General features: G+C 44.1%; 1 protein-coding gene across 2 annotated transcripts in view; it reads left to right on the top strand.

The window, feature by feature from the left end:
• The window catches only part of TMEM131 (transmembrane protein 131), an 892,454-nt gene that overhangs the window by 314,287 nt on the left and 559,181 nt on the right, over nt 1-18,986 (top strand). For both annotated transcript variants that reach the window (XM_069204268.1, XM_069204267.1), the window contains exon 8: nt 761-841. In XM_069204268.1, coding sequence (XP_069060369.1) covers nt 761-841 — 81 coding nt within the window. The remainder of the gene's footprint in view (nt 1-760; nt 842-18,986) is intronic.

The raw sequence follows: 18,986 nt of genomic DNA, 5'->3' as shown, positions 1-18,986 counted from the left end.
CATATAGGCCGTCTGATAGGCAAGGGTAGACTCTCACCTGGCCAACACCTTCATACCCTTTCGATACACCTAACATAAGATAGCATACTTTATCAATCTGTTAATAATATTACATTTTATAAGCAGTTGAGGCCCCCCATGAATAAGTAGAGTGGACCCCCAGGCGTCCGCTAACAACAGGTCAAGAACTTCCGCTAAAGGAGTAATTTGAGATTGATTTTAAGAGTACTTATGACTGCAAAAAAGGGATATAGCCAAAGAAACAGGGTAACTAGAGTTCAGTTGTTGCATACAAATTGTACTGAAAAAGATCTAGGCACCTTATTATTCGGCTGTAACTCGAGAGAGAAAATCAAGCCCTTTTGTCAGTTAGCTGATGTACCTTGTTAACTCCTTTTTCTTTCCACTGCCTCCAAAAGAGGATTGTATGGTTGACTTATATGTTGGTATTCTACTATGAAGAAGGCAATACAAATGTATCCCTCTCTGAGGAGGGATACATCGACGTGTTCTCAATGGTAAGTAAGAGGAAAAGCTCCTGCTTCTGGACATAGATAATAGTTCTTTAAAAGAAAGTGAAATAAAATCCATATTTGGAAGTTAGCTTGTTGCTCCATCCTTAATGCTCCTTCTGTGGTTTCTGAATGTGAGATCTGTAACCCAATCTCGCTGTCTGAAACCGGTTGCATCCAATGCTGAACTTAAAATGTTAAGTTTGCTAACCATTGCTCCTCTTAAACGTACTTTACTATCCCCACAGGTGGTGGAAATGTATTCAAGTGGAGGTGATTTACATCTAGAACTTCCAACAGGCCAGCAAGGTGGGACAAGAAAGCTTTGGGTGAGTATTTCTAATATATATATATATATGTGTGTGTGTGTGTGTGTGTGTGTATATATATATATATATATATATATATATATATTTATATATATATGTTCGATGGCATGTGTAGCTGCAGATACACATGCTGTGCACATCCCGCCATCTGGTGTTGGGCTCGGAGTGTTACAAGTTGTTTTTCTTCGAAGAAGTCTTTTCGAGTCACAAGGCCGAGGGACTCCTCCCATTTCAACTCCATTGCGCATGGGCGTCGACTCCATCTTAGATTGTTTTTTTTCGGCATCGGGTTCGGACGTGTTCCTTTTCGCTCCGGGTTTCGGGTCGGAAAGTTAGTTTGAATCTCGGAAAAATCGTCGGTATTGTTTGCGTTTGGTATCGGGTTAGTTACAACAGATCGACACCGAATTAAGAAGAGCTCCGGTGGCCCTTCGGGTTTTTTTTTCGATCCCCGTCGGGCCTGGTCGGCCCAGCCACGTGTCTCTTCAAGGCTGATGGAACGGACCCCATTCCGCTTCTGCCCAAAATGCCATAACATGTATCCATATACAGATCAGCATCTGGTCTGTAACTTGTGTTTGTCGCCAGAACACAAGGAAGATACTTGTGAAGCCTGTCAAGCGTTTCGGTCCAGGAAGACACTAAGAGACCGAAGAGCAAGAAGACTGCAAATGGCGTCGGCGCCAACAGGACAAGAGCGTTTCGAGGAGAGAGGAAGAAACCTTCTCCATCTAAGAATCGGACTCGGATGAGGTAGATCCCGAAGAAAAGCCGAAAACCGTGAGTAAAACGTCGAAGCAGAGAACTCACGAGAAGACCGCTAAAGCCCAGGGGACGCCACCGCCAACAGGCCATGGCTTAACCCGAAAAATAGGTGACCGTCCATCGGCACCGAAAAAGGGCGAGCTGGTGTCGAAGTCATCCCACCCCGGTCGAGATACCGGCACACAGCAATCTCGGGCCCGAGATACTGGCTCCGAAAAGATTCGGCATCGAGACAGCTGCACCGAAATGGGTCGCATCGAGAAGGCACGACGCCGAAAGTAAAAAAAGGTTTCGTCCGAGCCGAAAAGGTTTCGGTACCGAAACATCCGGCCTTGGAACCGAAAAAAAGTTCCTATTTAGAGGAACAAGGACTGTCCTCACAAATGAAGACACACAGATTTGAACAAGAATTAGAGACAATAGAGCCAGATCACACACACAGGCGGCTCTTTATTCAAAAAGATACGGGGAAGATCAGCACTCTTCCTCCAATCAAAATGAAACATAAACTTGCCTTCCAAGACAAGGACAAGCAGCCACATGCAAAGGTGGCTAAACAAGTAACACCACCACCATCCCCCACATCACTCTCCGCCACCATCACCTGTAGCCACTCCACCAATGATGCAATCCCCAACTCATACGGGAATGAGTCAAGATGACCCTGACGCATGGGACCTTTAGGACGAACCAGTGTCAGATAATAGCCCTGAATGCTATCCAGCAAGACCATCTTTTTAATACACTGTTGTCTACACACAGTCAATATCAAAGTCTTCCAATGTTACCCGGAATGCTCAAACACTCCAAACAAGTGTTTGAAGAGCCTGTCAAGGGAAGAGCCATTACTCCAAGAGTAGATAAAAAATATAAACCGCCACCAACGGACCCAGTGTACATCACACAACAGCTAACACCAGACTCTGTTGTAGTGGGAGCAGCGCGCAAAAGAACCAACTCACATTCTTCAGGAGATGCACCACCTCCAGATAAAGAAAGTAGAAAATTCGATGCTGCAGGCAAAAGGGTGGCGGCCCAGGCAGCAAACCAGTGGCGAATTGCAAATTCCCAAGCTTTGTTAGCCAGATATGATAGGGCCCATTGGGATGAGATGCAACACTTTATTGAACATTTACCAAAAGAGTTCCAAAAAAGAGCTCAGCAAGTGGTAGAAGAGGGACAGAGTATCTCTAATAATCAGATACGGTCAGCAATGGATGCTGCAGACACAGCTGCTAGAACTGTCAACACAGCAGTAACAATAAGGAGACATGCATGGCTGCGTACATCAGGATTTAAACCAGAGATACAGCAAGCTGTGCTAAATATGCCATTCAACGGACAGCAGTTGTTTGGGCCGGAGGTGGACACTGCGATAGAAAAACTTAAGAAAGACACTGAGACGGCCAAAGCCATGGGCGCACTCTACTCCCCGCAGAGCAGAGGCACATTTCGAACGACACAATTTCGAGGGGGGTTTCGAGGGCAGACCACAGAAGCCACAACCTCACAAACAAAGCCCACTTACCAGAGCCAGTATCAGTGGGGAGGTTTTCGGGGACAATATAGAGGAGGACAATTTCAAAAAAATAGAGGAAAATTCCAAAGTCCCAAAACTCCTCCAAACAAACAGTGACTTCAAGGTCACAAATCCCCAACACATAACACCTGTGGGGGGGCAGACTAACCAAGTTTTACACACATTGGGAGGAAATAACATCAGACACTTGGGTCTTAGCAATTATCCAGCATGGTTATTGCATAGAATTTCTCAAATTCCCTCCAAACGTCCCACCGAAAACACAGTGTGTCAAAACAACATATAGATCTTCTAGGACTAGAAGTTCAAGCATTGCTACAGAAAGAAGCAATAGAATTAGTACCAAGACAACAATTAAACACAGGAGTTTACTCACTGTACTTTTTGATACCCAAAAAAGACAAAACTCTCAGACCTATACTAGATCTCAGAACATTAAATACCTACATCAAATCAGACCACTTTCACATGGTTACTTTACAAGACGTAATCCCACTGCTCAAGCAACAAGACTACATGACAACACTAGACTTAAAGGATGCATATTTCCATATACCAATACATCCTTCACACAGAAAGTACCTAAGTTTTGTATTGCAAGGGATACATTACCAATTCAAAGTGTTGCCATTCGGAATAACAACTGCGCCAAGAGTTTTTACAAAATGCCTGGCAGTAGTAGCTGCACATATCAGAAGGCAGCAAATACATGTGTTCCCGTACCTGGACGATTGGTTAATCAAAACCAACACGCTAAAACGGTGTTTACAACACACAAAATATGTCATAGAAATCCTACACAAAGTAGGTTTCTCAATCAACTACGCAAAGTCACACCTTCTGCCGTGTCAAACACAGCAATACTTGGGAGCAACAATCAACACAGCAAAAGGGATTGCCACTCCAAGTCCACAAAGAGTTCAAACATTTCACAATGTAATACAGGCCATGTATCCAAAACAAAGGATACAAGTCAAAATAGTAATGAAACTACTAGGCATGATGTCTTCATGCATAGCCATTGTCCCAAATGCAAGGTTGCACATGCAGCCCTTACAACAGTGCCTAGCATCACAATGGTCACAAGCACAGGGTCAGCTTCTAGATCTGAAGTTGATAGACCGCCAAACATACATCTCGCTTCAATGGTGGAACAGTATAAATTTAAAACAAGGGCGGCCTTTCCAAGACCCAGTGCCACAATACGTGATAACGACAGATGCATCCATGACAGGGTGGGGAGCACACCTCAATCAACACAGCATCCAAGGACAATGGGAAATACAACAAAGACAGTTTCACATAAATCACTTAGAACTGTTAGCGGTATTTCTAGCGCTGAAAGCATTTCAACCCATAATAACCCACAAATACATTCTTGTCAAAACAGACAACATGACAACAATGTATTACCTAAACAAACAGGGCGGGACACACTCGACACAGTTGTGTCTCCTGACACAGAAAATATGGCATTGGGCGATTCACAACCACATTCGCCTAATAGCACAATTTATTCCAGGAATTCAGAATCAGTTAGCAGACAATCTCTCTCTGGATCACCAACAGATCCACGAATGGGAGATTCACCCCCAAATACTGAACACTTACTTCCGAATTTGGGGAACACCACAAATAGATCTATTTGCAACAAAGGAAAACTCAAAATGCCAAAACTTTGCATCCAGGTACCCACAACATCAGTCTCAGGGCAATGCGCTATGGATGAACTGGTCAGGGATATTTGCGTACGCTTTTCCCCCTCTCCCACTCCTTCCATATCTAGTAAACAAGTTGAGTCAAAACAAACTCAAACTCATACTAATAGCACCAACATGGGCAAGACAACCTTGGTACACAACACTACTAGACCTTTCAGTAGTACCTCATGTCAAACTACCAAACAGACCAGATCTGTTAACACAACACAAACGACAAATCAGACATCCAAATCCAGCATTGCTGAATCTAGCAATTTGGCTCCTGAAATCCTAGAATTCGGACACTTAGATCTCACACAAGAATGTATGGAGGTCATAAGACAAGCTAGGAAGCCTACCACTAGACACTGCTATGCAAATAAGTGGAAAAGATTTGTTTATTACTGCCATAATAATCAAATTCAACCCTTACACGCATCTGCAAAAGATATAGTAGGATACTTACTACATTTGCAAAAGTCAAAACTAGCTTTCTCTTCCATAAAAATACATCTTACTGCAATTTCAGCTTACCTGCAAATTACGCACTCAAATTCATTATTTAGGATACCAGTCATAAAAGCATTTATGGAAGGCCTAAAGAGAATTATACCACCAAGAACACCACCAGTTCCTTCATGGAACCTCAACATTGTCTTAACACGACTCATGGGTCCCCCTTTCGAGCCCATGCACTCTTGTGAAATGCAATACTTAACGTGGAAAGTTGCATTTTTGATTGCCATCACATCTCTAAGAAGGGTGAGTGAAATTCAAGCATTTACCATACAAGAACCATTTATTCAAATACACAAGAATAAAGTAGTTCTACGGACAAATCAATTTTTTTTACCAAAAGTTATCTCACCGTTCCACTTGAATCAAACGGTAGAATTACCAGTGTTCTTCCCACAGCCAGATTCTGTAGCTGAAAGAGCACTACATACATTAGACATTAAAAGAGCGCTAATGTACTACATTGACAGGACAAAACTAATTCGAAAAACAAAACAGCTATTTATTGCCTTTCAAAAGCCTCATACAGGAAATCCAATTTCAAAACAAGGCATTGCTAGATGGATAGTTAAGTGTATTCAAACCTGCTATCTTAAAGCAAAGAGAGACCTGCCTATTACACCAAAGGCACACTCAACCAGAAAGAAAGGTGCTGCCATGGCCTTTCTAGGAAATATTCCAATGAACGAAATATGCAAGGCAGCAACATGGTCTACGCCTCATACATTTACCAAACACTACTGTGTAGATGTGTTAACTGCACAACAAGCCACAGTAGGTCAAGCAGTACTACGAACATTGTTTCAAACAACTTCAACTCCTACAGGCTGAACCACCGCTTTTGGGGAGATTACTGCTTACTAGTCTATGCACAGCATGTGTATCTGCAGCTACACATGCCATCGAACGGAAAATGTCACTTACCCAGTGTACATCTGTTCGTGGCATTAGTCGCTGCAGATTCACATGCGCCCACCCACCTCCCCGGGAGCCTGTAGCCGTTTGGAATTTGATCTTGAACATTTGTAAATTTGTAAATACATTACTTTAAACTTCATTATGTACATACATATTCACTCCATTGCATGGGCACTATTACTAGCATACACAACTCCTACCTCACCGTCTGCGGGGAAAACAATCTAAGATGGAGTTGACGCCCATGCGCAATGGAGTCGAAATGGGAGGAGTCCCTTGGTCTCGTGACTCGAAAAGACTTCTTTGAAGAAAAACAACTTGTAACACTCCGAGCCCAACACCAGATGGCGGGATGTGCACAGCATGTGAATCTGCAGCGACTAATGCCACGAACAGATGTACACTGGGTAAGTGACATTTTCCATATATATATATGTTTGATGGCACGTGTAGCTGCAGGTACACATGCTATGCACAGGTCCTGCCATCTAGTGTTGGGCTCGGAGTGTTACAAGTTGTTTTTCTTCGAAGAAGTATTTTCGAGTCACGGGACCGAGTGACTCCTCCTTTTCGTCTCCATTGCGCATGGGCATCGACTCCATCTTAGATTGTTTTCTTTCCGCCATCGGGTTCGGGCGTGTTTCTTTTTGCTCCAGTTGTTCGAGTCGGAAAAGTACTGCAAACTCTTTAAATTCGTCGGTATTGTTTTTGATTGCATACCATCTATCATCGAGACTTCGGTACCGGCGGATACAGATCTCTACTTGCCCTTTGGGGCACCCGCGCCCAACTCGGGCCTGGTCGGCCCGACCAAAAGTCTTGTCGAGGCCTCATGGAGCGGACCCCATTTAGATTCTGCCCTCGGTGCCATGCCAAGTTCCCTTACACGGACCAACATCTAGTCTGTAACCTGTGTCTATCTCCAGACCACCGAGAGGATACTTGCGAGGACTGCAGATCCTTCTGCTTGAAAAAGACTCTACGAGACTGAAGAGCGCAATGGTTAGAAATGGCGTTGAGAAGCACTGAACGCCTCGACGAAGAAGAGTAGGAGATGATCCACACCGCAGTCTCCTTTCGGGCGTCCGACTTCAAGCACGAGTCCGACATCGACAGACCAATAACAGTGGGCCAGCACTTGAATACGCCTGCCCAACCCAGTCTAAGCCTAAACACAAGGCCTCGGGGACACCACTGCCAGAAGGCCATCACTCCACCCGTAAAAAAAACTACCGGTGACCAAGCAACATCTTTGGCACTGAGAAACGCCACACCACTGAAACCTTCAGACTCGAGCCGAAGCACAGGCTCCGAAATGCTCAAGCACCGACCCATCGAGTCGAAGCCTTGAAAATCCCTCTCGGAGCCGAGGCCAACATCTACTCCAGGCCTTTCGATCCCGATGAAACTGGCTTCGGAGCCGAAAAGACACACATATAAAGAGGGCCATGGACTTTCCAAGCAATTGAAAGAAAAACATAGATTTGCGGAAGAACGTACGCAAATGGAGGAATTTTACGAAAAACAGGCCAGAATTTGAATTCATAAAGACACTGGCCAGATCCTCACTGCACCTCCTCTAAAAACAAAGAGGAAGCTGGCCTTTCAAGGACATTTGGACACTAACTAGCCACCGGCTAAAGTGCCAAAACCAAGACAAAAATCTCCGCCTCCTCAGTTCTCACCTCACCAGTCTCCTCCTCATTCTCCTCAACTAACTGTCTCTCCACCTATTACCCCCACTGCACAGTCTCCAAGACACTCTGCACAGTCACACCGGGATGTGACCGACCCATGAAACCTTTATGATGATCCCATTTCTGACAATAGTCCAGAGTGCTATCCGTCAAAGCCATCACCCCCAGAGGATAGCACCTCATACACGCAGGTTCTAGCTAGGGAAGCGTCATAACATAGCCATGCACACAGAACCTCTTGAGGATGATTTTTTATTTAATACGCTGTCCTCAACTCACGCCACCTACCAGAGTCTACCCATGCTTCCTGGCATGTTAAAACAAATCTATCAGGAACCAGTTAAGGCAAGAGCAATCACTCCCAGGGTAGAAAAGAAATAGAAGCTGCCTCCTTCAGACCCAGCTTTTATTACCCAACAGCTACCCCCAGATTCCGTAGTGGTCAGCGCAGCAAGGAAGAGGGCTAGCTCCCAGTCATCTGGGGACACACTGCCACCAGATAAGGAAAGTAAAACATTCTATGTTGCGGGTAATAGAGTAGCATCACAAGTGGCTAATCAGTGGCGTATAGCCAATTACCAGCGCTAGTGGCCAGATACGATAGGGCTCACTGGGACGAGATGAAAGACATTATCCAGCATCTCTCCAAAGATCAACAGAAAAGAGCCCAGCAAATAGTCAAGGAGGGGCAAGCAATTACCAATAATCAGATCAGGTCAGCATTAGACTCGGCAGACACAGCCACAAGAACTATTAATACAGCTGTCACCATTAGACAACACACATGGCTTAGGTCGTCAGGCTTTAAACCTGAAATCCAGGAAGCTGTTCTTAACATGCCTTTTAACGAACAACAACTGTTTGGCACACAGGTTGATACAGCCATTGAGAAAATGAAAAGGGACGCCAACACTGCCAAAGCTATGGGGGCACTTTACTCAACTCAATACAGAGGCTCATTACGAAAGCCTCAATATAGGGGAGGCTTTAGACCCCAAACATCTGAGGCATCTTCCTCACAATCCAAACCCTCTCACCAGAGACAATACCAAAGAGGGGGGTTTTGGGGAACCTACATAGGACAATTTCCCAGAACTAGAGGAAAATATCAGCCCTCAAAGCAAAACACAAACACCAAACAGTGACTTGGTCCACATCTTCCCTCACCACACTTCCCCTGTGGGAGGAAGACTGCAAACGTTCCACACACACTGGTTACCCATCACAACAGACAGTTGGGTCTTATCCATTATCCAACATGGTTACTGCATAGAGTTCGCACAAACTCCTCCAGATATACCTCCAAATCCATGCAAACTCTCCTCCCAACACATTTCAATGTTGCAAACAGAGGTACAGTAATTATTACTCAAACAAGCCGTAGAGCTTATACCACATCATCATAAAGGAACAGGGGTTCACACCCTGTATTTCCTCATTCCCAAAAAAGACAAAACATTGAGACCAATACTAGATCTCAGAACTCTCAATCTTTACATCCTATCAGAACACTTTCACATGGTAACACTACAGGATGTAGTCCCATTGTTACAACAACAAGATTTTATGGCAACACTGGATCTAAAAGATGGGTATTTTCACATACCCAGCCATCCAGTGCACAGAAAATATTTCAGGCTTGTAATACAAGGAAAACATTACCAGTTCAAAGTGTTACCTTTCGGGATAACAGCTCCCATGGTATTTACAAAATTCCATTGCCGTAGTCGCAGCATACATATGAAGACAACATATCCATATCTTTCCATATCTCGACGACTGGCCAATAAAAGCCAACAGTCAAACACAGTGCCAATACCATACACGTTATATAAGAAACACCCTACACACACTAACGTTCTCAATAAACTACCAGAAATCTCACTTACAACGAGTGCAGGTTCAACAGTATTTAGGAGCCACATTAAACACCCAAACAGCACTTGCAAGCCCAAATCCACAAAGGGTACAATCATTCCACAACATATTATCACAGATCCAGCCAAACCAACAGTACACAGTCAAATTTGTCATGAAACTGTTGGGCATAATGGCATCATGCATCGCCATTGTCCCCAATGCAAGACTGAACATGCGGCCCTTGCAACAGTGCCTTGCAAGACAATGGTCACAGGCACATGGTCAACTTCAAGATCTAGTGTTGATAAACCGCCAAACACACATCTTGCTTCCGTGGTGGAATTCCACAAGTTTAAACAAAGGGCGGCCATTTCAGGACCCTGTGCCTCAAACCATTCTTACAACAGCTGCATCAATGATTGGATGGGGAGCACACCTCAACAATCACAACATTCAAGGACAATGGGACAACAAACACAAACAACTTCACATAAATCACTTAGAATTGCTAGCTGAATTCCTAGCTCTAAAAGCCTTTCAACCCCTTCTCGTTCACAAACACATTCTCATCAAAACAGACAATATGACGACAATGTACTACCTGAACAAAAAGGGAGGAACCCACTCCTCACAATTTTGTCTTCTAGCACAAAATATTTTGCATTGGGCAATTCACAACAACATAAACCCTGTAGCAAAGTACATTTCAGGGATTCACAATCAATTAGCAGACGGTCTCGGCCAGGATTATCAGCAAACACACGAGTGGGAAATTCACCCCTAGGTACTTCACAAGTACTTTCACCTATGGGGAACACCAGACGTAGATCTATTCGCCACCAGCCAGAATGTAAAATGCCAAAACTTCGCATCCAGGTTCCCACACCCTCTATCCAAGGGCAATGTTCTGTGGATCAACTGGTCAGGGATATTTGCTTACGCTTTTCCCTCCTCCCCCTCATTCCATTTCTGGTCAACAAACTGAATCAAAACAAACTCAAACTCATACTTTTATAGCGTCAACGTGGGCACATCAACCATGGTACACAAGATTGTTAGACCTGTCACTAGTACCACACATCAAGCTACCAAACAGACCGGATCTGTTGACACAAAACAAACAACTGATCAGGCACCCCAATCAAGCAATACTCAATCTAGCAATCTGGCTCCTAAAGTCTTAGAGTTTGGATATCTACATCTTCCACCAGAATGTATGGAAGTAATTAAACAAGCAAGAAAACCCACTACCCGGCAGTGCTATGCAAACAAATGGAAAAGGTTTGTCTTTTACTGCCAATCCAAACACATAACACCTCTTTCCGCATCCATACAAGACATTGTAGCAAATTTAGCTTTTTCATCCATTAAAATACATCTCACAGCTATTTCAGCCTATTTACAAAATATACAAAACAAGTCTCTAGAGTCCCTGTCATCAAAGCCTTCATGGATGGACTAAAACGTATCATACCTCCAAGAACACCACCAGTGCCTTCATGGAATCTCAATATTGTACTCACACGGCTCATGGGTCCACCGTTTGAACTCATGCATTCGTGTCCGATTCAATACCTAACGTGGAAATTAGCATTCCTCGTCGCAATCACTTCATTACGAAGAGTGAGTGAAATACAAGCATTCATTATTGAACAACCTTTTATACAAGTACACAAACAAAGTCGTACTTCGCACAAACCCCAAATTCTTACCTAAGGTCGTCTCCCCGTTTCATATAAATCAGATAGTGGAACTTCCAGTCTTCTTCCTACAGCCAGACTCGGCAACAGAGAGAGCGCTACATACATTAGATATTAAAAGAGCTTTGATGTATTACATTGACAGGACAAAATCATTTAGGAAAACTAAACAGTTATTTGTCGCATACCAAAAACCCCATACTGGTAATCCTATCTCAAAACAAGGAATAGCCAGATGGATAGTAAAGTGCATCCAAACTTGTTACCTAAAAGCAAAAGAACAGCTATTAGTAACACCAAAAGCACACTCCACCAGGAAGAAAGGAGCAACAATGTCATTTCTAGGGAATATACCAATGACGGAAATCTATAAAGCTGTCACTTGGTCAACACCCCATACATTTACCAAGCATTACTGTGTAGATGTGTTAGCAACACAACAACCCACAGTAGGACAGGCTGTACTAAGAACACTATTTCAACAACTTCAACTCCTACAGGCTAACCACCGCTTTTGGGAGGAGAACTGCTTTGTAGTCTATGCATAGCATGTGTATCTGTAGCTACACATGCCATTGAGTGGAAAATGTCACTTACCCAGTGTACATCTCTTCGTGGCATATTCCGCTGCAGATTCACATGCGCCCTCCCTCCTCCCCAGGAGCCTGTAGCGTGTTAAGTTATATTTAAATTTGTACATATATATATAGATCTCTGTTACATTGCATGGACATCTTTCTTTACACTCTATCACTCCTACCTTACCCTCTGCGGGAAAACCATCTAACATGGAGTCGATGCCCATGGGCAATGGAGCCGAAAAGTAGGAGTCACTCGGTCCCGTGACTCTAAAAGACTTCTTTGCAGAAAAACAACTTGTAACACTCCAAGCCCAACACTAGATGGCAGGACCTGTGCATAGCATTTGAATCTGTAGCGGCACATGCCACGAACAGATGTACACTGGGTAAGTGACATTTTCCATATACACCTATATACACACATATGCTTCATCATTGATCTTTGACACATATTTAGAACATTCTCCAATATCTGTAGGCGTTTTAGAATTAGCCATAATTAACCAAATATGGGAAATTATTTCATAATTGTAATAAGACTGGTTGAACTGGTTCCTTTTATATTTAGATTTAATTACATGCCATGGGCCTGTTCATGTGTTTTAACCACCAATAACAACCTTGGCACAAAGAAGTACATTTAATAAATGTTTGAAAATACTATTAACAGAAAAACGTCATCCTCAATAAAGTGTTACCACCAAGTAAGGGAACATAATTTAGCACAGACTAGACTCGTAGTATCCATTGATAAACTAACAAACCTCATTACCTCCTGACTTCATATTGCAACAGTGGTGTGCAATTTGTAAGACAGTCTTCTTGTGCGAAGGATATTTGTCTTCTGCATAAATCCACTTTCCCCATAAATAAATCCATTTGTTAATCATGCACCCTAATTTGATTAGCTAACCTGGAAAAGACACATTACTCATTTTTGTTCCAATGGAACCTGTAAATAAAATGAATGCTTCGCAACAAGTATGCTATTGTAAACATTAGGTTTTTTAACCCCTTTGCTGCAAGGCCTCTTCCCCCTCAGGTGCCAGGCCTTTTTTGTTTATATTTGGGGCAGTTCGTGCTTAGATCCTCATTTTTTTGTTCACATAAGCTACCCGCGCCAAATTTGGATCCTTTTTTCAAACATCCTAGGGATTTTAGAGGTATCCAGAGTTTGTTGGTTCCCTTGAAGGAGACCAAGAAATTAGCCAAAATATAGCAAAAATTGTGTTTAAAAAATAATAATAATAGTAATGTGGAAAAAAGGGCTGCAGAAGAAGGCTTGTGTTTTTTTTCCCTGAAAATGACATCAACAAAGGGTTTGCGTTGCTAAATTCACCATCTCCCCAGCTTTCAGGAACAGGCAGCCTTGAATCAGAAAACCATTTGGCATTTTACTGGGACACTACCTCATTTTCACTATTTTTTTGTGCTTTCAACCTCCTTCCAGTTAGTGACAGAAATGGGTGTGAAACAAACGCTGGATTCCGGAAAGCTAAACATTTCTGAAAATTAGACAAAATTCTGAAGTCAGCAAGGGGGTCTTTTGTGTAGCTCCTACAAGGTTTTCCTACAGAAAGTAACAGCTGAGATAAAAAATATTGAAATTGAGGTGAAAAAACCCAGCCATTTTTCTCAACGTTTTACTCAGTAACTTTTTCCAGCGATGTTAGATTTTTTTAAAGCAATATACCGTTACGTTTGCTGGACTCTCCAGGTTGCGGAGATATATAGGGCTTGTAGGTTCATCAAGAACCCTAGGTACCCAGAGCCAATAAATGAGCTGCACCTTGCAATGGGTTTTCATTCTATACCGTGTATACAGCAATTCCTTTGGTGAAATATAAAGAGTGAAAAACAGGTATCAAGAAAACATTTGTATTTCCGAAATGGGCACAAGATAAGGTGTTGAGAAGCAGTGGTTATTTGCACATCTCTGAATTCTTGGGTCGCCATACTAACATGTGAATTACAGGGCATTTCTCAAATAGATGTCTTTTTTTTTTAGACACTGTCTTAAATTTGGAAGGAAAAAATTTAGAGAAACACAAGGGGCAATAACACTTGTTCTACTATTCTGTGTTCCCCCAAGTCTCCCGATAAAAATGGTACCTCATTTGCGTGGGTAGGCCTGATGCCCGCAACAGGAAATGAAACATGGACACATCATATTTTCCCAAAGAAAACTGATGTGTTTTTTGGAAAGTGCCTAGCTGTGGATTTTGGCCTCTAGCTCAGCCGGCACCAAGGAAAACCTACCAGCCCTGTGCATTTTTGAAAAATAGACACCTAGGGGAATCCAAGATGGGGTGACATGTGGGGCTCTTACCAGGTTATGCTACCCAGAATCCTCTGCAAACCTCAAAATGTGGCCAAAAAACACCTTTTCTTTACATTTTGGTGACAGAAAGTTCTGGAATGTGAGAGAAGCCACAAATTTCCTTCCACGCAGAGTTCCCCCAACTCTCCCAATAAAAATGGTACCTGACTTGTGTGGGGAGGCCCAGTGCCCGCGAAAGGAAATGCCCCAAAACACTATGTGGACACATCAAAATGATCAAATACTAAACTACCTGTATTTGAAGGGGGAATGGGGCAGGGGGTGCGTTTTTTGGTCCTGGGCTCAGCAGCCGTATAGGGAAACCTACCAAACCCAAACATTTCTGAAAACTAGACACCCAAGGGAATCCAGGGAGGTGTGACTTGTGTGGATCCCCCAATGTTTGCTTAACCAGAATCCTCAGCAAACCTCAAATTTAGCTAAAAAAAAATCAAATTTTCCCACATTTCTGTGTGGGGTCACCACACTGGGACTAATTTCCTACAACCCAACGTTCCCATCAGTCTCCCAGTAAAAATGATACCTCACTTGTGTAGGTGGGCCAAGTGCCTGTGACAGGGAAGAGCCAAAAACATGTTGAAATTTGGGGGGAACCAAAGCGGGTCCAAAAGGACAGTTTGAAAAAAAAAAAAAAATTTAGGCTGACAAGTGGGGCAGAATCTTTAACGGTATAGTTGAGACAATGCTGGGTGGTAGGAATTTTGTGGATTCCTGCAGATTCCGGACGGTTCCATCACAAAAATGTGGAAAAATTTGTATTTTCCAGCAAATTGGAGGTTTGCATGGCATTTGAAGCACACCACCCTGGAATCACCCAGATGTTTAGTTTTCAGATGTGTCTAGTTGTCAAATGTAAAACCAAAACCTAAAACAATCAAATGTCTTCTTGCTTGCCATGGGATAAGATGTTCTAGTTTGTGGGGGAAAGGTGAAAGACTGTTACCCCCTTTAGTTTGGGTGGGGGCAAAACCAGGCCTATACTGGTTGGTAGCCACCACCACACTATTTTTTTTTTATTATTCCCTGGCATCTAGTAGACTTTCTGCCCCCGGACCCCCCCATCCCCCTCCCTGGGATGTGGATCAGGGGTAATTGCCCCATCTGCCCATTGGTGGGCAGAATAACTTTGGCCCCATTTATTTGGGGTGGGGGTATGGCCATACCCCTATCCTCTTATTTTGGAAAAAAAAACTTGTCTCAAGTGGGCTTTCTGCCCCCTTTAGGGGTAGATGGGCCTTACAAAAATAGGCCGAACTGCCCCCAAGGGTGGCATATATGGCCAACATTAATGTGCCCCCATGGGGAGCGACCTTTGCCCAAGGGCACCCCTCCCAAACAAAACGCACATAAACACACACCAATCTATGGTGCCTAATCAAAATAGGCCAATCTGCCCCCAAGGGGACAGAAATAGCCTAAAATAAATTTGCCCCTCAGGGGAATGACCCTTGCCTAAGGGCTTACTCGCCTTGCATGAAATTGGTGCAAAAAAATTAAAATCCCTGTGTCTAGTGGTTACTGCCTCCGTTGGGGGCTGATTGGCCTAATGAAAATAGGACGATTTGCCCCCAAGGGGGGGGGGGGCAGAAATGGCCTTAATACAGTTTGCCCCCCAGGGGAGCGACCCTTGCCTAAGGGGTCACGCCCCCCATATAAAAATAAAAACACACACGTACAAAAAATATATCCCTAGTGTCTAGGGGTTTTTGCCCCCCCTGGGGGTGGATCTGCCTAATTATAATGGGCTGATCTGTCCCCAGGGGTACAGAAAAGGCCTAAAAATATCTTGCCCGCCTGGGGAGGGGCCCTTGCCCAAGGGGCCGCTCATTACATAAATATAAAAAAAAAAAATCCCTGGTGTCTAGAAGCGATTCCCCTTCCATCCCTTCCTAGGGGAGGGGGGTGCTTGGCCTTTGGGGCAGCGCTAGCACTCCCACAGAGGGCCCATAGCAGGACCAGCTCGTCCTGGGCACGCTAGGGGTTAATTGCAAATTGTGCGCAATGTGGTGGCAATCAAGGTGAGTTTGGATAAAACACTGGAGCATTTTAGACACCTACGTTTGACATTGTTTTTTTTTTTTTTTAAGTTTTCTATTTTGAACCTCATAGCTCTGCTGATACTGGACTCACACTGATGACGATGTATTACATGTAAGTAGCTTTTCAGGATCGGAACTTGTGAAATACAGGTTACACAACACACACTGGCAATTGCAGTCAATGCACTAAATCTACCCACTCATCTATGGCTGTGAATGGAATGTATGGCCAATAAATTACACACAATCTCTGCTGTTGTACATTGACCCCCCACTGATTTCTCACCTTGATTTTAATATGTGGCCTCTATTATACACCATGATCAGTGCTGTTGTACATCCCTCCCAGTGTCCTAAGTGGAATAGCAGACTAAGACCCTCATTCTAACTCTGGCGGGCGACGGTTGCCGCCCGCCAGACGGGAAGCGGCATTTGACCGCCACGCGGGCAAAATACCGATTCCCGCATTCTGACATTCCCGCTGGGCCGGCGGGCGCTAAGCAAGTTAGCGCCTGCCGGCCCAGCGGGAATGAGGGCTGCAACACAGGAGCCGGCTCAGAATGGAGCCAGCGGTGTGACGGGTGCAGTTGCACCAGTCGTGCTTTTCACTGTCTGTTAAGCAGACAGTGACAAGCCGCCTTGGGCCCTGTTAGGGGACCCCTGCACTGCCCATGCCAGTGGCATGGGCAGTGCAGGGGCCCCAGGACACCCGTTCCCGCCAGCCTCTTCCTGGCGGTGAAAACCGCCCGAAACAGGCTGGCGGGAAGGGGGTCAGAATCCCTAAGGCAGCGCTGCTTGCAGCGCTGCCCTGGCGGATTCGCCCAGCCAGGGTTAAACCGGCGGGAAACCGCCGGCCCCGGTTTTCTGACCTCTGCTTTACCGCCGCGGTCAGAATGGGCTAGGAAGCACCGCCAGCCTGTTGGCGGTGCTTCCGTCATTCACGGCCCTGCCCGTCTTTGACCGCCAGGGTCGAAATGACCCCTGAATGTGTACTTCTGCAGTTAGCTATAAACCCACTGCCCTATCTTAAGGATTCTAAACTGTGAATTATAAATTACAAATGGAACTTTATATTGGGCATTCCCAGTTACATTTCTTTCCAATTATATTGTACATTATACAGGGTTAATTATGATTTTACTACTTTAAAGTAGGATTTGAGTACCTCTCCTGATGTTATGTTAATAGTGTTTTTCATACAGTACCTTGACAACTACCAAGGTTTCTTGGTGCTAGAAGAAAACGTTTCTACCAGTGTTAACATTCACATATTTACTTTTTTCTTCTACTTACAATTAATATTTTCATTCTTTTTTTCTGTCATTCCTGATAATGTGTCAATAGGGTTCTCAGCCAGTACACTAACAATCATGTTTTACTGGTGCGAGAGAGAAGAGGCCCACTGGTTTTCTTTCCATAGTTGAAAGCCTTATAAAACATCCAGGATTTTGTAGCAGCTTCTTGTATTTCTCTGCCACCTTTTGAAGGCTTGGGTCCCTGGGCATGCAGTCTTTCTTTCCATTATTTCCCTTAGTGTTCCATCTTTCCCTCATTGCTTATTGCCCTTTGCATGCTCATTTCTTTTCTTAGTCCTCTTGTTCATTTGTCCTAGTTTCTTCTTTTCCCCTAATTTCCTCTTCTCCCTGTGTCTTCCTGTGTCCCATGTGAGTGGTGTGGTTGCTATACAAAGAACATATGGAGCATCATATTTCTGCTGAGAAGTTGATTTTGTGCTCTGAGTTTCTATTGTGAGCAGACATGCCAGGAGCAGTGCCTGAATGCAACGGACACCTTCCCACCCACACTAACCCTGACATTAAACTTTCTGAAAAGAAACACCCCCTCCAAATATATATATACAGTCTGACCTGCAAACACAAAATCCTTTAAACACACATGCTTTCAGGCACCCAATCTACACACCTGCAGATGCACATACACATGCTGCAGACACTGCACAGATGCACCTGAAGATAAACCCATCCTACATGCACACCAGCAGACACTCACACATACCTCTGCAAACAAATACACTCTTGCTGCTGACACACAATCCCCTGCACACAGACACTCCAGCAGACATGGACCCCCTGCTTGCACAAACAGACACACAAGTACCCAGCAGATCGATCCACCCCCATCCGATGTATTGCCAACAAACTAGCCACTCCAGTCACAGAGACTGCTACTTGGAGATATTAATAGAGCTGAACACCTTGCCTGTTGTGGTAGGGCCACTTTGTTAAATGTACTGCTGCTTGGAGAGCAGCATGGATGCACAGAAGAGAGTGAGCATTGAGTGGTAAGGGAGATTTGGTTGTTTAACTCACTATGTGCCTGGGGTTATGGTGTTTTTATGGTCAGTGACTTCAAAGACTATTTCTATAGAACTAGGGTGATGTTTTGAGCTCGGCTTTGAATGGCAGGACAGACTACAAGAGAGAGAGAAATAGTGGTGGAATGTAGAGAGCAGACGATCAAAGAGGGA

The sequence above is a fragment of the Pleurodeles waltl genome, chromosome 8 (genome assembly GCF_031143425.1).
Source record: "Pleurodeles waltl isolate 20211129_DDA chromosome 8, aPleWal1.hap1.20221129, whole genome shotgun sequence".
NCBI lineage: Eukaryota > Metazoa > Chordata > Amphibia > Caudata > Salamandridae > Pleurodeles > Pleurodeles waltl.
Note: the sequence above shows the minus strand (reverse complement) of the source record. Positions and strands in the feature narration are given on the sequence as shown.